This window comes from Enoplosus armatus, chromosome 14 (assembly GCF_043641665.1).
Source record: "Enoplosus armatus isolate fEnoArm2 chromosome 14, fEnoArm2.hap1, whole genome shotgun sequence".
NCBI classification, from domain to species: domain Eukaryota; kingdom Metazoa; phylum Chordata; class Actinopteri; order Centrarchiformes; family Enoplosidae; genus Enoplosus; species Enoplosus armatus.
Genome location: NC_092193.1, coordinates 20,469,417 through 20,495,117, shown reverse-complemented (window position 1 = coordinate 20,495,117; position 25,701 = coordinate 20,469,417). Strand labels below are relative to the sequence as shown.

General features: G+C 42.6%; 1 protein-coding gene across 4 annotated transcripts in view; it reads right to left on the bottom strand.

Moving 5' to 3' along the window:
* Window positions 1-4,746: 4,746 nt before the first annotated feature.
* Window positions 4,747-25,701, bottom strand: part of ctnnd2b (catenin (cadherin-associated protein), delta 2b) — a 120,573-nt gene continuing 99,618 nt past the window's right edge. For all 4 annotated transcript variants that reach the window (XM_070918162.1, XM_070918163.1, XM_070918164.1 and 1 more), the window contains 10 exons: window positions 20,413-20,530; window positions 18,887-19,069; window positions 15,440-15,643; window positions 14,025-14,175; window positions 12,061-12,313; window positions 10,294-10,378; window positions 10,006-10,132; window positions 7,680-7,808; window positions 6,410-6,486; window positions 4,747-5,010 (listed from right to left, as the gene is read on the bottom strand). In XM_070918162.1, the coding sequence (XP_070774263.1) occupies window positions 4,747-5,010; window positions 6,410-6,486; window positions 7,680-7,808; window positions 10,006-10,132; window positions 10,294-10,378; window positions 12,061-12,313; window positions 14,025-14,175; window positions 15,440-15,643; window positions 18,887-19,069; window positions 20,413-20,530 (1,591 nt within the window). The remainder of the gene's footprint in view (window positions 5,011-6,409; window positions 6,487-7,679; window positions 7,809-10,005; window positions 10,133-10,293; window positions 10,379-12,060; window positions 12,314-14,024; window positions 14,176-15,439; window positions 15,644-18,886; window positions 19,070-20,412; window positions 20,531-25,701) is intronic.

Genomic DNA, 25,701 nt, shown 5'->3' with positions numbered 1-25,701 from the left:
TCTACTTGTGTAACGTCTTCCTCTGTGTTTTTCCAGCACGCACAAAGATCATCCCAATGACTGCACTAATATAGTTTGTGATGCTCTGTGACTGCCCGACTGAAAAATCACTTTAATATCACTACAGCGACCCACGATGCAGCCATCCTTCCACAGTGTCTAAATGTTATGAAAAATACTTCTTCTTCTTCCACTTCATGATGCAGTGACAGTGGGAGAAACCATAAAAGCAGAAAATACAACACTGTGTTAAAGCTTTGTTCATCAGTGATGTGAAATGTGTGGTTTGGTAGGGAAACTGAATGAGAAGGACAAAGTGATAGAAGGTTTTCTCAAGGAGGATGTGGTTGAAATGTCTGCGTGTGCATTCATGAAGAACTGACAAAATAATCCTTGGAGGGACTTTTGTGTACTATGGGCTCACTGTTGAGTGCTGAACCACCACAGGGATCTCCTACGTGACCCAAACCGGTTGTTGTCGAATATCTGTCCTGAGAAACCAAAAAGGACGCTGTAAAATCTTTCAATGCACCCACTAATCATGCAGGGGAACTTGCTTTTCAATGATCAAGTACTGCATGCTGCAGAGAAATACTAGCAGGAAGGCAGCTTGAGGTGGGATTTATTAAACCAGCCTTCAGAGTTTGCAGCATGTTGTTTTGTAACTACAGGTGTGCTGCAAAAAATATTTGTGGTGCAGCTAAGAGATAAGGAAAAAGATGCCCCTCAGCCCGCCTCCCATTTCTGGAGCTGTGGCTGTTGCTTTGTTCTGCGCTCAAGCGGCGCATGTGTAATGAAAACACCCAAAGGTCTTAAAGATAAAAATCCTGTGCCTGTGGCGTGGTGATCTATCTGCAGAGAGCCATGCAGAACAGGTCTCCGAGACTAAAATGGCCGCCACCCTGACCTGTGGTGCAGTTTTGTCTGATGACCACTAGAGAGCACTCGTGACCCTTTCGGTGTCAGTGTGGTTTCATGTGGCATTAGGATAAACACATGTGCTCACATGGACGCACAAGCATGTCCCTGAACATTCACCTGCACACATTACTTACTTTTATACTTGTGAACCTGATTCTAAACACACACACACACACACACACACAGAGCCCAGAATAAGAGATTATCTCAAGAGTGGCCTTGCAGTTACATTTCTAAATTTGACTGCATCATTCAGTATTTCCAAGATGTGGGCCATTTTCATGCCATGTCCCTAAAGAGTCTTCTGTGTTGAGCCCGCTCTCACAACATTTCTATCATCTTGATCTCGGTCTTGTGAGTGTTTTGACTCGGAGTTAACCAGTCCAGTCGCCTTTTTTTTTTTTTTTTTTTGGGATTTACCTGCCCAGCGTTGCCAGCTTGGTCTCGTAACACACCAGTGACTGCTGTAAATCAGCTGTAAGTCCACCAGGATGCAGATTTCTTTTCTTTACAAGTGCAAGGAATGCTTGTTTTCCATAATCTGTCTGCCGTAACCACCAAGTGTCTTCATTTTAGACCTGCAGTTTAATTTATATATATAAATAGTAATAAAATAATAGTAATAATAATACTAAAGATAAAACTCACGTTTGTTTCTGCTTCTCTCTTGCATTAACTCTTCCAACAACTTGGCTCATCAGTGCACTGCTTTCTGGCAACTGATGACTCATATCCTGATGCTGGAGTGTCCTTGAATGCACCACCCGGGAGTGGTTTGAAAAATGGTCCCTCTTTGGAACTACAGGACCACACAACAATAACGGAACTGACTGAAAAATTGAAGCAACAACATGTTCACAGTGATGGATTAGTTGTCGTGCACTTGCATGTTGTACTGACAGCGAGGACAGCAAAGGCTGCACAGTCAGAAGTGGGATTTCCAACTAAAAACGCGTGGTACGCTTTAGGGATACTGTAAAACGAACGGTAAAATCACAGAGCAACAGCAACACTATCCCGTCACATGCTGAAAGATACCAACAAACACACTTTTCTTCTTTGGCAACAGAACAAACAACTCCACAAAGTCAGAGGTTCTTCGATGGTCCGTTTATATTTTTTTGAGCAGTTGCAATCTGTTTGAGGCAATAGAAAGATTCACAATTCTCTTTTTAAAACACGTTTGGTCTAGCAACAAAAAGGTTACCGACGTTATATCTCCATACAGGTCTTATAGTCAGGTTTTTTTTCTGCCTAAGGATCACAAGGACATACATAACGTTGTCAGTTTCCAGACGCTCACTAACAAATACAGTACGTCTGCTTTTTCATCCAGTGTTTCCGTGGGGACAGTTGCATTATGAGTCATTTTTCAAGCATCGGATGATGACCTCTAGGACTTCTAAACAGCAGTGGGTTAGGGAGAACCAGGGTCAGTTGTCACATTTTACAATTTAGCCTTTCTCATAGAAAACAATTTCAACAAAATGATAAACCACCATTTAGTTTCAGATTTACTGACAACAAATACTCATGCATTCATGGGTGCCATCTTTTTCATTCAGCATCATGAGACCAATTGATCTGAATTGGCGGGGGGGGGGCTTTCATGCACGGGAAACACTCTTTTAGAAGGGATCGAAACTCGCGATTGTTCTCGGTTATGTGGTTTCAAACGGTCGCCTGTGACATGATCAGAACTCGCAGCCGATAATCAGTCGGTCTGTTGTCAATGCGAAGGGGGGGAACAATTTGTGCACAGTTAAAATACAGACATGTTGGAAATACTTCTCACGGATGTAGCACCTTTTTTTTTCTCTCGACTTGCTTCAGTGACAACGTGGATCCCTGGGCCCTGGTCTACTCTATTCCACATAGCAACAACATTACTACACAAAGTCGACAAATTTAGTGTGTTGACCAGTAAATAAAAGGTGAACAGAATTCCTACATGTAGCTGTTTTTCTTTTTTTTTTTTTTTTTTTTACAAGGCTTTTTCCATAATGTTGCTGCTATAAGTGACATCCACATCTGCACATAAAAAGTATATATTTATATTTATATAATATATATCCGTACTCTATTAACAGTTTTGTCTACCATGAAGTTAGAATTGCCATCCATCTCTCAGAAAAGTTTTTTTTTTTTTTGTACTTCAAACATTGATTATTTTACAACACAGAAATCAACTAATTTTGTACAACTTTGGAGGAAGCGCTGCTCCGCCCGGTCACAGCTCCTCCGAGGTTTTCTTTCTTTCTTTTTTTTTTTGTTGTTTTCTGTTTTCTTTTTCTGTTTTTCTCCCTAGTCCCGGTGCAGTTAAGACAGTTTTCATCCCCCTAAAACACAGTTTAGAAAAACCAAAGCATTTACAAACTGGCATCGTTAGAACCGAAAAGATGTTCGGCTGAGAGCTTCAGCTGAACTTGGACCCTTTAACATGCCCCTATCCTCCCCTCCCCCACTGCCTTCTTCAGCTGAGGGGAAGTAACCCTTGTTTGGCACGGTTATATACACAATGAGCACAGTTCACTCAAAGCGAGGGGTCATGGGAACAAAAAAGGGGGGGATTTGAGGTGTTGTGGAAAGATAGCCGCCAAAAAAAAAAACCAAAGCTTGCCTCAAAAAATTTGATTTTTGTCGCAGGAAAGGCTGCTTAGCTGACTGAGCCTCTCCTCAGGTATTTTGGCAGCTATTCAGTGAAAACTATCTGTAGGGCAGTAAAAGGAGCACCGTGACCTACCAGAATTGATGCTTCAATACCCAATTCATATCCAGTGTTTCACATTGGCGTCGCATTGACATATGAATTTTGAAAGTCTGAGTGCAGATACTGTATGTATGGGGGGGGGGGGGGGGGCGGGGTGTATGTTGGTGAGGAAGTGAGGTTGACCCAATGGCTAAAGGCCTGACATGACACAGAAAATAGTGCAATGTACAGTACACAATGCATCTCCGTAAATGTACAGTGTACATCAAATACTATACAACCAGAATCGAGAATTAAAAAAGTAGAAACACAACAAAAGAAAAAGAAAAAGAATACAAATGACAAAGTCCAGAAGCGTTCTTTGCCCAGAGGAGGATACATCACGCTGAAGCCATAGAGAGAAACAAACGTTTGTGTGACAGACGTCCTACATGTCCTACAGCTCTGCTTCTTGTGCTTCACATTACTAAAAGCCATGTTGCTATACCACATATGTACAGGTCTCTCCTGGGTGTCTCTCACACGTTCCATTCGCAATCCAAAAGCTCCCGTCCTCGAGTCCACTGATCCAACTTTGCTCTTTCATTGTCCTTCTTTATATATCCATACGTTTCCCACCTTTTCCTATCTTTCCCATCGTGTTCTCTTTCATCATGTCCGCTCCTCTTACGTTCTGTATCCAGAGGCCTTCAGGTGCAGGAGGTCTTTCTGTCTGCTGAACCTTCTAGCAGTAGTTGATCACAAACTAAACACAGAAAGAAAACGTGTCTGTCGGTTTTGTTGGTGGTGTGCATGCACATGCATGGCCGCTCCTCCGGTTCACTTCTGTTCCTCCCCTGTCCCCTCTCCCTTCCTCCCTCAGATGTCTCTGAAAGGAGTATAATGTCTACGATTTCCTCCTCGTGTCTCTTTTCCTGCACTCCACCCTCCCCCTCCGTCATCCTGCTACCTATGATGCTACTCAAGAACTACAGGGGAGGGTGGGGAGGGAGGGAAACGGTCCTCTCATCTTCTCTCCTCCCTCTTTTTAAACTACCCGCTTCACTGTCCTGTTTTCCTTCATCCATCCTCTCCTCCTCCTCCTCCTCGTCCTAATCCTCCACCATCGTCTCCCCTCAGACCCAGGAGTCTGGTGAGGCTGGATAGTGGCTGGTCTCGTAGTTGAGCTCGCTGTAGGGCCGCGAGGCTGAGTAGAAGTCTACATAGTTGCCAGTGGACTTGAGGCCCTGCAGGTGCATATTGAGATCACCCTGCGGGGGGCGGCCTCCCGCATGAACCTGGTTCTCGTAGAAGGCCTGGTCCTCGTAGGTGACGCTTTCGGGCGGGGGAGGGTTTTGGAAAGGAGGGTAGGGCTCTGAAGGCAGGCCTTGAGAGGAAATCTGTAAAAAAAAAAAAAAAAAAGCAAAGATCATTACTGAGAGAAGAGCAAGATGGCTAGGTACAAACCACCATGATGTGAGGTCCGTTTGCTTTGCACAAACGTAGTCAAATACCAGTAAAAGACTCTGAAATAGAGGGTCAAACGACTGAGAGTGTGCACGCAGCTGCAGGTCAGAAAGCACATTGCCACAAAGTGCAAAAATGACGCACTTTGCCCAAAAAAACATAAAAAAATGTCCTTTTAGATGTCAATTTGAATGCGAATGAATCATTTCCAAAACGTTTTTTATAAACACACCAGACTGTGATAGACATCTGTCAGCTCGAGCTAGCTAGCACAACACATGAAGTCCCAGTGACTAATGGCAGCTAGTGCCAGTATAATATGCTAACCCAGACTACACCCAGACTGCACGGGCCCAAAACTGAGACCCAAAACTGAGACCCAAAGCTCTTTTGGACCTGACTGGCTCTGACAAATTTGAGGCCCGAACGCTACATGTGTACCACACGTGTATTTCATCCATCCCTGACTGTTAGCTTACAAGGCTAACGAACGTGTTTTCCTGTTTTTTTTCCCCATCGGGCATTGCGTTTCTAGACGCAGACGATCGGCACAGAAAGAAAGAGGTCGCGGCTCTTTACACAGCAAAACTGTGGGAAGAACCACACAAAGTTAGCTCCTTTCGGTAGAGAGAGATGACTTGTGTGTGTGTGTGTGTGTCCAAGACCATTAGCAGGCAGCATAGGTTGATAATTTATTGATAATATTTGAAATAATTGTTAATTGTAGCCCCATCTGGCAATACTGGGGTGTAAGACGACACAACCAGCCTCAAATATCGCTGCCAAAGGGTGTGATGGGTAATATGAAAGGCTTTTACTGGCATCAAACTCTGAGAACAATTCACTGCAGTACTCCCATAAAGTATGAATGGGGCTCTATAGAGGTTTATAGTGACCTTTTCGGGACTTCATAGTATTTTCATCCCCTTTGGTGTCACTATTAAATTCCCATACAATAAAGGGACCAGTTCTGCTGTCTCCATCTAGAACTTTCTTTTTATAGGGTTACTATCCAGCAGTCCCTTCTCTTTAAGGTGATATGAGTCATAAAGAGGTAAGAGGAGAGAACGGCAACATCAAGAGAGATGCAAGAGGCTGAAAGAAACTTCTAGTCTATCAGATGCTGTTGAATAAATCTGCCTTTGGTGTTTTCCTTTTGAACATCTCTCCTTGGGTTGTGCTCCATGACTAATGCCTTCTGCCAATGAGGAGCTCATTTAAATGACAGCTAGTAGTAGTAATTCTTGTGCTTTGTGATCTCATTTTAGGCGTACAACAGTGGTGCATGTAATTATGAGCATGTTTAAGACAGAAAAAGTGCCGCTGTCGTACCTGATTATACTTCAGGTCATCAGTAGGCGACACGTATGCTCCTCTGAGTAGCGTGGAGGACCCGCCAGAGATTTGACCTGCAGAGACAGTGGACAGAGCGGATGAGGACTTCAGACGAATGCTTGCTCTGAACCATTTATTCAGATGTTACTGTAGAAGCAGGGGAGGCTGTCAGTGTTATCAGCTGGACGTGGCACAGTTTTCATTAAGAATAAGAATTCAAATGACAACAGATGATGATTAAGAAGAGCTTGGACTTCAGTGTTTCCCACATCACAGCTACTGTCAGTGTGCAGAACTGTCCACAAACACTAACGCAATGAAACCCTGACTGAAAACCACATTAAAGCGTTGTCTTGATCAAAACGTCACATTATAGTAGACTCTGTATTTATGTTAGGAGCTTACCATCAATCCCTAGAGTTGCCTGACTAGTGAGGACGTTTTCAGACTAAAATCTGACCTGTAGTGAGATGTATCTGGCTGTGTCTCCAACATGACCAGGTGATATCAGATTTTTAAGATTTTAACTGCAAAGTTGTAGAATTTGGATTGTTGCATGAACAGGTTGACTTCCTCTAGACAATAGCGTTAATTATGTTGTCACGTTCATATCACTGACAAAAGTTAACTCGAAAAGAATAGTTTTAGACATTTTGGGAAATATGCTTATTTCCTTTTCCCCCACGCTTGATGCCACTCCCAGGTCTGTGGGCTGAATACGAAGCAACACCCAGCAGGCTGATTAGCTTAACTTAACACAAAGACTGGAAACAGAGGGGGGCTGCCAGCCTGGCGCTGTCCAAAGGTAACAAAATCCTCCTATCAGAACCTCTAGAGCTCACTAATTAACCTTAACCTTATATCTTGTTAAGCAGGGACTGCACCAAGCCACTGTGCTTGGCCAAGTAATAGTCCACCACGAAAATCCCCCCAAAAAACACAAATTTGTTGTTTTAACACTGCGATTTCTCCATGTATTAAACAAACGAGATATAAAGCGTTAACTAGTGAATTCTAGAGGTGCTGGGAACCAGATTTTGTTACCTTTGGACAGAGCCAGGCTAGCTGAATCCCCCTGTTTCAAGTCTTTCGTGCTCAGCTAAGCTAACCGTCTCCTGGCTCCAGCTTTGTATTTGCTGTACAGACACCGCTCGCGTATTGATTTTCTCATCTAACTCTCTGCACCATTCCTTTAATATTTGTGAAACCGACACTTACATGTGGTTGCTATTTATTCCAAAAAGCTTTATGGTATGGAAATTCCTACCCGCCATGGCGTCCTTCCGGGATGTGTGTTCCCCCTTGTTGCCATGGTAACTGGCATTGCCAGTTGACTCATAGTCTGCCTTCCTCTCCTTCAATGCCATCATCTCCCTGGGGGAAGCAGGGGCACTCGCTACACACACACACACACACACACACACACGCACACACACACAGGGAATATCCATCATCAACACATTATCAAATCACTTTCGGATTCCTAAGTGTATTTCGGCTACACTGGAGTCCTTTCATGGAAGAAAGGCCAGGGTGATTTGAAAATTGCATTTACTTTTCGGAGATTCTGAGGTTTTTGTATTTACCAGGCTGCATCTCAACAAAGGCACATCACTCTGAGACTTAACTGGATATATTTACTTCTATCCATCACCCTGAAATGAGTGAAGAACAGGGCCGCTGGGTGCCGTTTGTCCTGTGCCATTCTTAACAAATCTAGCTTTTTGACCAGGATGTCATTTCAAAGAGGTAAATACTGAGTCATCAACCCTCCCTGTATCTGATTTACTCTTGCCTTTGTCTTCTCCTTCTCTCCGTCTGGCTGCAGGCCACTCTCTCCCTCCACCTGTATTTACTGTATGTACATATTTTCACTATCTTAAACTCCCACTGGCCCAAACCCACTTGTACCAAACAGGGCCATATGAATGTATTATAGAAAATACACACACACACACACACACACAGTTGGGAGAAAATAATAAATGCTGGACTGAGGGGGGGGGGGGTGATCAGAGGCAAAGATAATGAGTTAGATCTGGTTAGCCATGTTGGAGGAAACCTGGCTATTGATTCAGTGCCATATGGTGCAGTAACGTTCCCTCTAATATTCAAATCATTATCAGCAGCCTTTCACATAGAAGCTGCTGGCTACGATGCAGCCTGCCAGCCTGTTTGTGTGGCTGCGTCTGTCTCTTTGTCTCTTCTTCTCTTCCTCTGTATATCATAGCACAGTTAGCACTGATCCATACGCTCTTTATAATATCGCCAGTCTATTGTAATATCGGCACATCCTCGGCCAATTATCCTCCGCCTGCCGCCGCGGTAAACAGCGGTTGTGGAAGTATACGCATTCCTGAGGCTTTACAATGGAGCGCTTTCTCTAGTGTGTGGAAAAATTTACACAGCAGCGAAATTAAACAAATGGCTTGATGGACCATCTGCTTACACAATTGTAAACTGAGAAGCAAAATAGAAAATGTCAAATTAAGTGTTAATAATTTTGCCACTGTCAGTTGATAGCGGTTCAGTTCTGGTGTTCTGTTTTTTTAAATATAGGCGGCCCATGAAACCCGAATGCTCTCATACACAGTCATTTCAAATTGCTTTGGCTAATAGATACAGAACATACAGTATCTCTGCCAGAGTAGGCTTTTTAAAAACCAATGCCAAACATTCAGCCTCAAGAAATATCAAGGAAACAATGCAAGTTGCTGTTAATACGTTTATTGCAGAACTGATACCGTAGCCCCTTTCGGGCATACACCGCCATGTTACGTAATGTGATGGCGATGTCACATGTCGGTCTCATGTCTACGCTTGTATGCAAACGTCACGACGGCGATCTTACTTTCTTTCGATTTGTTGTTCGTGTCTGCACTGCAGCCAGGTGTAACACCCTGCACAACACACTTCTCAAATAAGCCTTTTGCTGCATGCGCTGCAAGAAACCTGTACTGGTAAAATATCCCCATTCTTAACAATCTTCCCCCGACTGAGTGATATTTTGGAGTTGCCCTGTTTCATTTAAAACTGTCTTTCCCATTGCAGTGAGCAAAGGATGTGAAGAAAATACAAATCCACTAATTGTGCATTTATAAGAGTCCTTCCTAGGCATAGTACGTTTGTTTTTTTTTAATGAATTGTTGCATTCGGTATCAAAATGATGTGGAAAAAGGATGTCTCTGCAAAATAGCATGATTTAATGATGCAACATTCAAACTACCTATCATGTTGCGCAAGGTATGAAACTATACGGATGATCCTTTGCAGCTCCACTGAAATGAAAGAAAAGAAAATGAGCCACTATATATCAGATCATCGTTGGTATGGCTGCGGTGAGAGCGGCTCACCTATACATCTACTGAAGCACCCAAGAATTTGGGTTGTTGAAACTTTTTTTTAGGAGGCATGGTGCAAGGATCTGAGTCGAGAGCAGAATCATTCGTCTGGAGCCACCGTAGCGTGAAGGTTAAAGCAGACTCCAGCGAGTCTGGAGCAGCGGCGTTTGTTTGACTGGACTGTACTGTACTGATGGAAGGGGTGATAGAGGAGAAAAGAGGAGGTCAGGAGAGCGGCGGTTGTACACCCACCTGATCGATTGTTGGGTGAGGTCCGCACGGGAGAGATGGACGGAGTGCGGGAGGAGGAATAAGGTCGCTGTCTGTCTCTCTCTATTGTGGAGGAAGAGCCAACAAAATGGTACTGGGAATAGCCATCCTGAAGGAAAAGAAAGGAAAAGAAAGGACGAGAAGAGGAGAGTAGAAGAGATGAGATGCCTCATGCCTCGCAATGGCATCATCATTAGTCTGCCAGGAATACCTGACTGACATACTCAGCGTTAATACAGCCAGAGCACCCTCAGCCATGCAGACATTTACCTTTTTGTAGAGGCTGCGGAGGTCTCTGTATTGCCACATGCTGTTCAGGACTTGAGACGCTGCTTTCACCACTTTAGGACTATGTCTGGGAATTCAGCAGAGAGGGAAAAAAAACAAACCACATACAGTATAAAGCTCGACTGTTCTTTGTTTTCTTTTGAGCAAGTGGGAGCTGTAAAAACATCACAATGCAGAATAATGAAGAAACGTTGACACATAACGCAGAGACACTAAACCAGCGTGTAAAGCATCTTTTCACTGCAGCCTCCAAAGAAGGAAGATGACCAAAGGTGCAAAATAAAAATGTCTTTGTATTTTCTCCACAAACATGGCACTTAAATTGTACTGCGGCCAAACTGCATAATTGCTTGGCTGATTGATTGATTGGCCAATATTTCATTCTGCATCCTCCAGGGTTTGACTCAGCTGACTAATGGCTGCGGGTTTAATTGGCTCATATGGCCTTATCAGCACCGAGGAAATCAAACTTTATTTCTTCAAGTCATTTTGCTAAATTGTTATTGTTCTGTATGTGAGGTCAGGCCTTGCAGTGACGCGAAGCAGGGCACTTCAAAATATTCTTTGAAGAACAAGACATTTATTTTTAAAGAAATGGCGTGTGAATTAATGGCTTTATACCTTTATGAATATTTAATTTCATAAGCATTTTCTCATGAAATAAATTACTTAAAATGGACAGGACATCTGAAGATGATCCAAAGGCAAAGAGTGTAGTATCTTCAGTTTTTTGTAGGTTCTATGGCAATGACTTTTTGGGTAAAATAATCAGCCCTGAAAGGTATAAAACGAGCTGTTACTGCTCTCTGCCTTAGTAAGACAGAACAGACATCTAGATGTAAGGGACAATAATCAGGCAATGGCAGCATGCAGAAAGCTCACCGACGAATCACAGTTAAGCGAGGGGCTGGGTTTACGTCGTCTAACACACAAGCCAAGTATTTGCAATGTCCCAAGTTTGATTTGGGCTGGGGACATTTATTGCATGTCCCTCCTCTTGCTCTCTCCCCGTGTTTCCTGTCTGCCTCTACTGTCAACTGTCGAATAAAGGCAAAACAAAAAAGTCGGTGTGCAGGTAAACAGACTTGCCAAACTTTCTTTTGGACCTTATTTTCTGTTGACTGCTGACTCACAGCTCTAAAACAAGCACACAGCCTCTCTGAACCTTTGCTTTCACCCTCCTCCTGCCTCACCTCTGCCTCTCTGCTGCATGATCTCTCCACTCCTTCTCACCACCACCACCACCACCACCATCATCATCATCATCTCCACCACCACCACCACCACAGCCATGTTCCACTCCTTTCTTATTCCACCTACTTGTCCACTGGACTGATGAATTCGTCTACACCCCCCTCTTGGCCTAGTCCACCAATCAACCTATCTTATCTTCATGCCGTAAGCCTCTATCTCCACGGCCCCGTACACCACGCATCACCCCGTTCCACCTGCTTGCTATGTGCTTTGCTAATGAGCAAATAACCAAATGCGTCCTACATATAGAACAGAAGGCTAGCTGATTAGCATTAACATGTGTGCATTCCACTATCAACATTCAGAAATATGGAGACAATTCAATACAGATCATCTCCAGTCCAGTCCAGTCCGGAGTTATGTGCTGAGACACATCCAATCACAGAGCTTAAAATTCACGAGGTTGCAACTGGAATGAATTCAGTTTCCGGTTCTGGATGCATTCTGAATTAATTCAGCAACTACATGGCAGTGTTTTATTTCCATTCGGCTTACTTGTCTCCTTTGCTGCGGGCGATGCCGATGAGCTTCTCGATGCCACCGGCGTCCCTCAGGGCCTTGGTGTTCTCCATGTTCTTGGTGATGACCTCATGCAGTGCGCAGCAGATAGCCGTGATGGTGTCGTCCGACATGGTCTTCCCCACCAGGCTGCTGGTGTTGCCGCCTCCTCCTCCCACCCCACCGCTGCTGTTGTTGTTGTTGCTGCCTCCGGGCAAACGGTGCACAAGGTCCCTCATGGCGTATTTACCTGTGGGCGAGGTGTATTTGGAATTATGTAGAATAAAAAGGTGGAAAGGAGGAGACAAGGTGGAAATGACAACACAGTCAGGCAGAGCCAAACGCCTGTCTGTTTTAATATCTATTTTCTACTAACTTCACCCAGTAGCAACTTGACTTACAGGCTAACTTTAGATGACACTTTTTTTTACTTTACTTTAGTTCTGCTTTGATGCAGAATGTGGTGAAGACAACTGCCGGCCAATCAAAAATGACACACTGTCCGGAGAGATAAAGTTCAGTAACTAATATCTAAAGATCCACGTCAATTCTAGTTGATTTAATCCATAAAAGACTACCCTCACATAAGAAAAAAAAAAACGACCCCTCACCCCCATTTCGTACAGTCCCCACGTCGACCGAGGTTTTTTTCTTGCCTTATAAACCTCTAAAAGCTAAAACTTCAAGCTATGAGAGAGAAAATGCTGCCTGGCTGGGTGGCTGTCAGACAATAATGACGACTCGGCCACGTGATCTAACACAGACTGACTACATTTCCCATGACGCTCCGGTTACTGCTGTCAGGCAATCTTGTCCACTCTGCCCTCTGCCCCTCATTCTGAATGGGTCATCACCCTGGGGTGGTGGGGACGGGGGCACGTCACGACCCACTGACGGTTCCCATCCACACTATATGTGTTTTCCTGCTGGTGCATGAGGCATATGTAGTCCACATTATTGAGAAAAAAAACCCACAATTGTCTCCAGATAATCGAAGTCATTCCCACATATAAACTGGCTTATTGCAGTAAGTTATCAAACCGAATCAAACCGTGTAAACATCATAATTGCCTAATTGCCTTGAACGATGAATACTGGCAATATTCTCACTATCACATACATACAAACTCTTAAAGTGAAGCTCTCAATCACGTTTGTTACATTGCAGCAATAAAACAACGGCTGGCTCACAGCGGACCAGTGCAGACAGTATTGATATCTACTGCTGCAAGCTCTGCGGACGCAACGACACAATATGTCATGTCTCTAATGCAATTTCGTCGTGTTAACACAACACAAGTGAGGGCAGGAGAATATGTCCTGTCAAAATATACCAATCAAAATACACATGAGCGGTTGCACTCGTGTGTACAGACACAGCTCAGAGCCCCAAGCATCAGACAGAGTGAGTGGAAGGAGGCATGAGGTTGTTGCTATGGGGACCAGCAGAAAAAGCTGAGTTTATTACAGACATCACTTCAAAGAAAAATCATGCATCAAATGATCAGCCGGAGCAACACTACCATCTGCTTAAAGAAGGGAACTATCCGAACAATCTCTGTCTGCATGTGTGCAGACAGAGATTATAAAGACATTCATCTCTTATGTTATCAAAGACAAACCCACAAACACACTGCCGGTCAGCCACTCTGAAATTTAACAGCTCCTTCTAACGAATTACTGCTAAACAGCTATTATATTCAATATTAAAGCAAGTGAGCAATCCTGCAAGTGCACTTCTTTTAAGTGCCATTATCTTCAATAAAGGCAGAATTAAGTACATTACTCCACTAGTATTAAAAAATATATATAATTGAATAAAGGTGGTTTGCTTTGGAAACGATGCATTAACCCATTAGCCTTTTTTAAAAAAAAAAATTCTTTTAACCAGACTGGTTCTGTCCCTTTGCGTAACTTCACTCTTTGTAAGTATCTTTGTTTGTTGTGAATTAACGACTCACCAATCAGCTCCTTGTTCCTGATGTCCAGAGCCATGTTTCTCAGCGCGGTGGCCACGGCACAAACCACCCGGTCGTTGTCTATCCTCAGCAGCTCCACCAGGATAGGGAGGCCCTTCTCCTTACGCACTGCAGCCCGGATATACACCGACCACTGGGCAGGACAGTGGGAAGGGAGGGGGTTGGAGGTGGACAGAGATTTGTTTGCGTGCACTTTCCTTTCTTGCCTTTTATCTGGTGTACTCTGAATGATCCTCATCACTGATGCACCATATTACTGCTAAGGTAGTGTGCGATCACTGGTGTTATTCTTTTGTACTTTTTACAACACCAGAAACTTAACTTAACTTAACACGACATAATTCAACTTTACTTTACTTGTCCATAGTTAAATGTGTCTCGGACAGACTGCAACATGACATGAACTTTGAAACGTGTAAGGACTGATTTTCAAACAAGGCTAAGAGTCTACAGCCGTGATACGTAAGGCTGTATTTAGACACAGCGGTGCTTTCAGATAATGCTAACGGCGGCATGCCAACATAAGCGGATATGATGTTTACCATGTTCACCGTCTTAGTTTAGCATGTTAGCATGCTCACATTTGCTAATTAGCACAAGGCACAGCACAGTGCGCCTGAGGCAGATGGGAATCCTTCGTTTTGCAGGTATTTGGCCATGAACCAAGTGTCAAATTAAAATTTGACCTGATGATGGCACTAGATGAAGACTTCAGGGATCACCAAAGTCCATCCCGACGGGGAACGTGGATGTCTGAGTCACATTTCACGGCAATCCATCCAACAGTTGTTTCAATATTTTTGGACAGCATAAATTGACAGATGTTGAACGTGAATTCTTCATTCTTGACCTTTGACCTGACTAAAAAAATGATCAACAAAAAGTCCACTCACTAAAGTACACCTTACTGTTGCATATAGTTTATGGTTTAGTTGTTATTATGTAAACTACATATGCTGAGGAAGGCCACGTGACGTAACATCAAGTATTATGTCTTTTGTCACATCAATGATACTGTATTCACCAGTCCATGAGAAAAGGCATCTGTCAAGTGCAGAATTACTGTTAAAAAAGCTTGATGCTGTTCACATGCTGTCTGCCTAAACCACACTGCTGTCTATCAAGTTAACTATCAACTATCAAGTTGACAGTTAATTTATGATTTATTGCATTCATTCTGACTTTTAGATGACATTTCAAAGAGATGTGCACTAAATGGTACACTCATGCGTGGGGAAATTTGAAAGAAGAAGTTCAGGTTTGCTATCCCACAGCATAAATCGGCCAGATTACGGGGCTGTTGTGGTTGTTATTTTGCCGCGATTTCTCACTTTCAGAGCACTTTTTGGCTCCTACTGAAATTTCAATTCACTTGCGCAGATGCCCTTTAGCATCACAGGGACAGAGACACAGTGCTGAGCCCTTACCTTCCAGCTGCCAGCAGCTAGGTTCTGCAGAGCCCCAGCTGCTCCCTCCAGGGTGTCTGGGTTGGAGCACTCAGACAGCAGTGTGAGGTAGGGCTTGACGATGGTGGGGTGCCACAACATCTGGATGCCTTTCGGGGGCTCTGCCAAGTCTGGAAATGGGCCGACGCCGTCCCACTGCGGAAGATGACACATAATTCAGAATAGAAATGCATTTTAAATTCTGTGTGAAGGGAGGTTTGAAAGTGGTAGGGTGCCAGCGTGGTCCCCTCAGGCAAGAACGGGGAAAGGAGGGAGAGAGATTTACTATTCACAAACACTGTATAAATAAGGTGGCATTCATCTATTTGAGCATTTTGTTTTTCTATCTCCCCTGTAATTGAAATCTGACATTTCCTCCTGCGTTGATGATGCGTCTTGAAAAACACACACACACACACACATACTGTACATCAATGATAACCGTGAAAGTGTTGGCTCTTCAAGACAGAAGATTTCTCAGCGACACTGCAATATAATTCACGCAGAATAGTGGCACCGACATGTGAGAAGAGGCATTATGAAAAAAACAAAACAATTGAATTGAAATAGTAATCATTAGTTGCTGCTCTGGACTAGATATTGGACTCGTTATATTCATCCCCCGTCATCTTTTCAACAATGATACAACAATGATATATTACTGTTTAGTGACTTTTAATGGAATCATATCTGGATCATACGATCATCACATGTTAAACTTTTGCTAATTTCTGTGTTCCTAATTAACAACTCTGATGAAACTGGAATCGAGGTTTTTTGTTTTTACGCCGATTAAGGCTCTGGTCTCAACGGAGGAACATTGATCATCAATTAGAACATCAGTCTGATTATTTTACACATGACTCGGCATACATTCCATATCGTTGCTATTTATTGATACAAGAAAATACCCTTTTGTGGTTGGCCGGTCAAACACACGTCTTAGTCCTCAGCCTACAAGCCTCTTCTCTTGTGATGATTAAAGTGAAACACTCTGAAAATACGAACAGTAAAGCATAAATCGGACTTCTGTCTTGCTTGTCCAGACGAAGCAGTAGAAGCAGAATGAAATAAAAGTCAGACCGACATTTTGTTTCATCATACTAGGACGAACTCTACATTCCAATACAATGGTAAGTCTGCCACTTGTTATGTCTTGATATCATTGTAAGCTGCATGTGTGCCATGTGAGAATGAAAGGCTCGACAGGCGTAGCTACAGTAACTAAGGGGATACTGTATATCCATACAAAAGTACAGTTATTCTGTACATAATAGCTATGTGTTTGTTGTAATGTTGTACTTTTCTCGCATTGCTGTCTTTGTTTAGCTATATGTCTTTGTATCTTCCTGTACATTTTGGTCTGTGCACTGTTCATAGATCTACTGAGAGCTACTGAAAATAAAACTGGGATGTCCTGTATGCTTCCTGTCATTACGTAATATCAGTCCACGTGCTTGTTTTGTACAGAAAATAACATCATCCTCCTTCCACCTGCCATGACGTGATCTCACATGACATCCGTTAAGGCTCTGCAACGTTGCCAACACACAGCGTGGAAGAGAAAAAGATCCTGTTGTCTTCCATTGCTTCCCTGTTTGTCTTTGACCTCACCATTCTACTGCCTCTCTCCTCTCTCATCCTTTTGTATTTTCCAGCCTCCCCCCTTTACCCCAACTTCCCTTACTCTCCCTTTATATCTCCTCTCCACCGACATATCCTTCCCTCCTCTCCTCTCCTCTCCTCATTCTCTCCTCTAATTACCCCACAGTTGATAGAGTCTTGCCCTCTCCAACAAGCTCCCCAATCGCTACTTCATGGTAATCACCCACAGCTGCACTGGAGTGGAGACAGACAGATAGAGGGGAAAGAGGGGGAGGAGGGGGTTACGTATTATTATTATGGAGAGGTTATGATTTGCCCCTTCACAATCTGATCCCAGGGTTACTTTTAAGATCCCTCATCTCCCTGGTTCTGCCTGGATGCACAAACAGTTGGCTTGACAAATGGAAGTTAAAGGCCTGGCTCATCACTACTATGTTTTAAAAATCTCCTTTTTCTCCAGAAATGAAAGGGGGGGAAAAAAGCATGCAGGGCTAATGAGCAATTCATCCACCGGAAGTGTTTTTCAATCCCCACAGATTCACTAGAAGTTGTAAAAGACGTCTTCCACTCAACCAGAATGTAATGCTGATTGCTTATTAGCATGACAAGAGGTTAGAGCCTATTCCAAGGCAGCCGTTTGGTTTCTGCCAATTCTACAACTAAAAGAGCGCTAATTTTTTAACTAACCAGAGGATGAGACTCTTCCTGTTGGCAACAGATGGACAGCCCCTGGAAATCCAGAGAGAAATACTAAATCGGCTTGCCATTTTTTCATTCTGAGCACAGGTAGTCAGTGTACAGAAAGTGAAAACACGGCTTAATCTGTAGGTAAAACTATAATCTCCCGGTCCTGCTGTGTGAAAACCTTGTAGCATGTGTTCATAGAACAACAACAAACCTCCATCAAATGAAGAAGATACATATTATCACATCATGAAGCTCTTCTTCATACATGTAGCTGTGAGTCACCTAATTCTGCAGACGTGGCCCTGAATAATCTGGGTGGTAAGGTGAATATCAGTAGCTGACATGGAAAACAACTCTGGCTCAAACATCATGAATATCAAAGAAAGCGGTTGTGCATTCATAAATATTCATTTGAGACTAGAGATAGTGTGAACCAAGGATGAACTGAGCAAATGTTTCTGAAGTAGAAACAGCACAGAGCTGCATTTCAAAATGAAATACTGAATCCTCCACTTGGGAAAAAAAAAAAAAAAAAAACCCTGCCAAAAGATGGACAACAACATTTTATAAATAAAAACCTATAATGGCAGGGATAGCGTCTCAGAGTCTTAGAAAATACACACTATATGCTCTATAATAAAAAATAAAGATAAGAAAAGATAGAACTTCATTCATCCCGAAGGAAAAGTAGGAAAGAGTGCAAATAGAAAATATACACAATGCTAAAAAATATAAACAGGTTAACAGTAAGGATCGGGAAATTCAGTGCCCCATATGGCTATTTTCCAAGCTAAGTTACTGTTGCTGTCATGCAGTCGAGCACAGCAGCTCAGGGCTCAGAGGCTTCTCCCTGCCCCTCCGTACGCTGGACTTTGAGTTGGCTTATATCTTTTCAAACACTTCAAGCGCAAGTAAAATAACACTGCTGTTGAATGTTTATGATAACGTGGATCTATAGTTAACGTGTGAGAGGCATCGTTATGCGATCGGACGCATTGGATCGGAGTTTACGCACAGGTTCTCACGTTCTCCCGTCAAGTTTGCTTTTATAGATCACAACTTGGGAAGTGGACACTGAGAGAAAAAAAAACACTTCCTGCTTCCCACCTGGTCATGTCCCTTCTTTTTCTTCTTCTTCTTGCCCCAGCATCCAGAACTCTCTGCGTCCTTCCCGCCGGTGTCACATAACAGACCGTCCAGCTCCTCCGACCCCCCCTGCTGGCTTTGAGACGTCTCCGCAGCCAGACGGTACGACAAGTTCCTCAGGATGCACACGCAGTTCTCCACGGTCTGATGGTAGAGAAGGACGAGAAAGAGAGATGACGAACACACAAACATAAACATAAAATCAGACTGTAGATACACTCACACTGGCACACACACTCAAACACACACACACACACACACACACACACACACACACACACACTTATGTGACCATACTGTGCAGTGCAGACTGCATAAAATGCAATATATAAACATATAAACACAAACACACATGCTGAGTGCATAATGTAGACAGACACATACATGCGCGCGCACACACACACACACATACACACACTAATCCTATTGTTGTGAGTGGCTATGCAGTCAACAGTCACAGACTTTGATCTTGTGAAGGATTTCTAAGGATTAAAAACTTCACATCTCCACTCAACACACACACACACACACACACACACACTGGCAACACAGCTAGACGCTCTTTACACATCAAACACACATCTATTTGTGTAGCACATATGCAAGCACATCCACACAAACAGATGCACATGGTTGCTCGCAGGCTCACATAAAAGCACAGACAAACACACACACACACACACACACAAACACACACACACACACACTAGTGATGTTTCTGTGTCACTGGCCATCTGGGTTGGGTAATACATGGTGCACTGTGAAAAATGACAAGCTCGGCAAGCTTGGAATTGTATACGGTATTTTTGTATACACACTTATTATTCTTTCTGTAAAATTGATCTAACTGATGATTTATTTTTCATACCTGTATCAAGTATAAGTGAGACTTTTGTTTGTTGCTTCAAGATATTATTCATTTAGTATTTAACTGTTTCGTATCTGCCAGTGCAGGAAGAAGATCTGACTATGAATATGTATCCAGAATACACAGCACTCAATAATGCAGGTGTAAAAAAAAAACAACTTACCAAGCTTTTATTTTTGGGCATTAACATACAAACCACAGGTAAACAACTTATACAAATTAATATGCACATGCTGTGTGTGTGTGTGTGTGTGTATAGTATATATATACGGTCTGCAAAGTCACAGATAAAACACATTTGCATATGTAAATTTACGTTAACATTTTTTCCATCGTAATCATCATGAAACACATGTTTACAAAGCAACAATTACCACTAATATTTGTGTTCTTGGACACAAACATGCAGTAACACACACACACACACACACACACACACACACACACACACACACACACACACACACACACACAGAGGACCTTTCGGCAGCATCATTTTCTATGTATGTGTATGTGCGTACGTTTCTATTAAGGTGTGTGCATGAGCTAGAGGCTATGAGAGTGTGTGTGCATGGCAGTCGGTTGTATGTGTGTGTGTGTGTGTGTGTGAGAGAGTTACCTTGCTGTCAATCTCACTGCTCCCTAGAGCGGTCTGGATGACGTAGAGCAGAGCGTCTGTCAGGCCCTCACACTCCCTCATCCTCCTCCGGGCCTCCTCGCCTGCAGAACTCACATTCCTGTTCCACACACACACACACACACACACACACACACACACACACACACACACCTCATCAATGAACAGTCCAACAAAAAACCGAACATGCAGCACAGTTCGAGAACATTCTGCTCACTCCTGCAAAGTAATACACACGACTTGAATCATTCAGCAGTTTCCTGAACGTGTGTGAACATGTGTATGTTGAAGCATACGGATATGTGCTGCCGCGTGTGCACGCCTGTCTGCGTGACAGAGCGGAGAGAGAGTCTCAGTGTAATGCCCTTTAAATGTCAGACTATTAAAGACGGCTAGGAGATGCTTGTGCCCTCAGTGTCAGTGAGAAATGGCACCAAGCTGCCAAAACTCCATTAGTTGCACTTTGTTGTCCCAGCTCCTTAATAACAATCGTCACCATTTTAGTCTCAAACAAATCTGTGATTTAAAAGGTATGGGATGTGGTGTTGCACAGCAGCAGTATGACACATTTATCACATTTGGTCACACAAGTAAGCAGCAAATACATTATTATGCATGGTCATTACGCGTTGACTTATGCAAACTGTGTTAATGCTTAAATACTCCGTTGGCCTTAAATTGGCTTTTTACTCTTATCACACCAGTGATGTCAGACAGTACTTCACGGGCGATGCTTGTTACCTCAGCTTCAGCATAGACATTAAAGTCGAGATGAAACGGCATTTCGAGAGTATGTTTGCTTCTATATTGTGACGTATTTCTGAGGTAGACATTATGTCGGGAGGAATTTGATTTGAACATCCGAAGACACACCAACGTACCATGCTGTTGCTAGCTTGCTGACTAATGACTGCGCTGCTAAAAGTTGAAATTTGATTGACGGGTGGATGTCATGATTATATTATTGGTTGAAATCGGTTGGTTCAAGCTTGGTTGGATTTTGAAAGAAATTGACTATTTGTATTTTTTTTGGCATATATTGTTAAATAGGTGCACAACATTACCAGGGATGTGATCTAAAAGGCCATTTTTCGTTTCATCTTGACTTTAATATTAATGCTGACACATTGATACAATAACTGTAATCAAACAAAACAAAAACGACAAAAATCCAGAATTCCTCCGAGTGGTAAATAGTGGATGAAGGAAAAGGCCAGGAGAGATTACAGGATTTTCCAAGCAAGTGCCGTATAAATACACATGCCTACTAGAATGAACATTTAAGGACAACTCCACGTTTAAGCTGCTGTAATCAATAATGTTGCTTCATGTCTGCCTTAAATAGCTTCTTGCCAACATGTTCGCCACCACCAAGTGTGTATGTGTGTGTGTGTGTGAGATTCCCAGCTTGTTGTGGACGTCAAACAAGTTTAAGAGAGATCTGAATGGGAGCATCCTTAAATGGGATGCTCTGATGCATTAAAAAGCAAAACATGACATGAGTGGAGTGACAAGCATAAGCAGTGCAACAGTTTGTTTTATTCTGACCGTCAGTAGAGTCTCAGTTTTATTAAATTACACGAGCGTCATGTTTTAAATATACAGTAAAATAATCGTTGTTGTGTTCTAGTCTGCATCTCCCCTGGCTTTTGTTTATCTTGAGCCTTGATACAAGGTTACCTGAGTACACACACACACACACACACACCCACACACACACCCACAAAACAGGGCATTGATTCAACGCTTTAGCCGCCTGCACAGCGCACGGTATGAAGAACAAAAACAGATAAAAACCAAAATAAGAGCACTTTAAAGCACCAAAACGGTACCTTTAAACAACTTTCTATATTTCTTTCTTTCACACATTTTGGATGCCACCTGTTAATGGATTCAATCCAATTAACCTCAGTCTATTTGGCATAATTAATCCCTCTGAAGCGTTCCCCTTGCAAGGCAACAGGGCTGCAGATTATCTCTCATTATGATCTTTTAGAGTGAAGAATCTAAATAATGAGAGGGAAAAAAAAATCACACTGCTAGAAAAAAGGTTATGTGTCTGCTGAGGGAGCTTTCAAACGAAACAGAATTTGATTAATCCATAGTGTGCAGCTGCTGTGAGAAAAACTGTCCTGACAAAAATGTCACTGTTTTGGTAACAACAGGGAGAGACTGTTTTCTTCTTCTGTCTTCAAATCTACAATGAAAAGCAGGATTCTGCTGGACGCCTCTGCGTGACAGTTTTTGTAAGATTTTTGGGAATTTCTCATATCAAAAGAGACAATCCATCCATTTTCAATAAAACACACTGTCCTTTGCTGCTCTCAAGACCAACACACGAGTGATTCAACCAGTCCATGAACACTTTTAAATTAGCTGTTAATGACACTCTGTGTCTAAATGCTTCATTCAATTTAGAAAATGATACATATCATATATTTGAGATAATTTCTCATTGAACGTATTAAAGTTTTAGTATGTGATAGGTGTCAGCATGCAAAGAAAACGTATATAAAAAGTATCATGTCTGTAACTGTCTGGGGACTATATAATGGGACAACAAAGGAGGAAGACTGGCACCTGGTTTTGGAAAATGTAGTTAAAAGGTTCTTGCTTTTGCATTTTCATGACAAAATAGCACTTTAGAGAAACAACAAGTCACGTTGAACCATATAGAAAAGAACACATGGCCCCCTTTAGACTTATATATATATTATATAGACTAATATCAGGATAAAACCCAGAAGCTGGCTAACAACAATCCATTAACTTTTACAAATAAATGGATGACTTGCATAGATGGACTACAAGCAAGACAAATGTTTGACCATTGTGGGCCCCATGATGTAACCCAACCCAAATTGTGTTAACCTGCTTTTTTACGTCACACTTGCTTTGGCAATGCAGACGTCGGTTTCCCATCCCATGTTTTTTTTCTGTGTTCTTAACTTAAAAGAATAATAAATGTGTGAATATAAACGAATATGTGCCACATCTACAAATTGAATGCACATAATTCATATTCAGCTTTCTAGTGGCATAAGTTTCATCACTTCCTGTTCGTCGGAACAACAGCATATAGACATAGGGAGTGAAACAAGCAGTGAGTAAGCAGAAGCAGAAAATGTGTGTGTGTGTGAAAGTGAGAGACAGGGCGAGACAGAAGAAGAAAGGGATAAAGGAGGGATAATATGGTGGAGAGAGAAGAAATGGAGTAATAGAACGAGATGGAGACGGAGCGAGGGAGAAGAGTGGCTAAAGGGAAAAAAGGGAGAGAGAGAAAATGAGAAAGCGAGGGGGATAATGGGAGATGGCGAGAGAGAGAGAGAGAGGGAGGGAGAGTGAGAGGGAGGGAGAGTGAGAGCAGGTGGCCGGCGATATACCAAACCCGCCATGAAATATTAAATCTTTAATCAGACTCCCAGCATTCCCTAACGAGGCGTGAGAAAGATGAATTAGCCCTTCGAGTTTAGGGAGCTGATCCACACAAAGCTATCTCCCGCAAAACACACACACACACACACACACACACACACACACACACACACACTCACACTCCACCAGACACACGCACAGTATTAGAAGCGACTAAAGCCTTTGTGTTAGCACCCAATATGTGCAGTTTATTTTCACTGAGAGCAGGTGAGGAGACACATTGCGGCTGAGATTAATGTGGCCCACACATGTAGTGAGATAGAGACACAGACCAGCGGCATGTGCAGACAGGAAGCCAGACAACCTTGCAGACAGAGATGCAGATGCAGCCATGGCAGCAATCCCACTCTCGCTTCTCGCTCATCTGGTGCTGCACATTCGCCACATCCTAAAGAGGAACTTGTCCTGTATAGCCCTGTCTCAGACGTCAAAAGTCACATAATTAAAGCTAACTTATTTGTTCTGTTGTATAACACGTACGTCTGCAGAAATAATAAGATAGATGTAAGATAACGGTTTCAGGCTAAGTTGTCATTATTCTGTCAGCAAGTCTTCTGGGGTTTTTTTTTTTTATCTTGTGATGCTGAAATGTTGGAAGGGAACCAGCAGCACATCAAAAAATGTCTGGTACGCAGCCGATGTGTCTCTGTTAGAAATATTTATGAGCTCAGGCTCGGCCACGGAAATTTCATAATGCAGTCCTGGCGATACTTAATAAAAAGAGCTTGGAAAGCATCTCACCAATATCAACTCTATGTGTAGAAATATCTAATGATATAGCTAGATCTAGTTTAAGACCCTTCCTCTTAATAAGCCTCTCACTATACGCGATGAGCTGAATATTCATTCAGCCTGACATAGTGTTCATTTTAGCCAAATTCTTGTTGGGAGTAGTGTTTTGTTTTGTTGAGCCAATCAGTAGCAACTTTAAACTTAGGTGACATATCCGTCCTTCAGATGTCATTTTCAGTCAACATGACAGCTGTGGTAGTGGCTGCTGGGAGCAGTGAACATAATGCTTTTCAAAGCAGGTTTGGAGTTTAATAGCTGTTCTCTCTGTAAGTCGACTAATAACAGCCCGTCTCACCCATGCTTATCGTCATTTCTCTGCGGCATCCACTTCATGGCTGTAGCTATGCAGGAAGATGACGTCAGCAGTCTTTATCCAGCCTACAACCTATTTGAATCCATGAAAAGAAATCGGATTTGCGGGTGGCGATTTTTTCAGAGGTCTGGAACCAGGCTGGTGGGGTCCTGCACGAACACACAATTTTCTGTTTGTTTATGTCACCGGTCCACTGTCAATCAAACCTGATCAAAGCAGCACATGAGTTGAGGTTTTGAGTGATAAAGTCTTTATAAATAATACCTGAGGATGAGATATTTTCCAAACTTTAACTTTGATTGCTGCTTATTTAGTTATTAATGTTTAATATTGTATTGAAAAAAAAATCTAAATTACACTCTCTCACCGGTTGAAGTATAATTAGAGACGCTGAGCACGTCTGTCCAGTGAATCATTTTGCAACAGTAAGGCTTGTAACTCATTTAAAATGTATAAACCAGTATCATAATTGCCTGCATGGGATACTTGTATTGTAAGACAAAACACTATTAAACTGCAGTCCTGGACATAATTATAGGATTTAATACTTGCAACGCTTCCACGTGACTTAAACATGACATGAATTTTGCAGGATTGAGAGCAGAGGAGCTCTGAAATGAAGACTAGACAAGTTGCGTCTGTATTCCATGAAGACAAAATAGTATTACGATGGATTCCTGGAGACGACATACTGGAAAGCTTCTAGACAACAGAATTATAACAGCTGATAC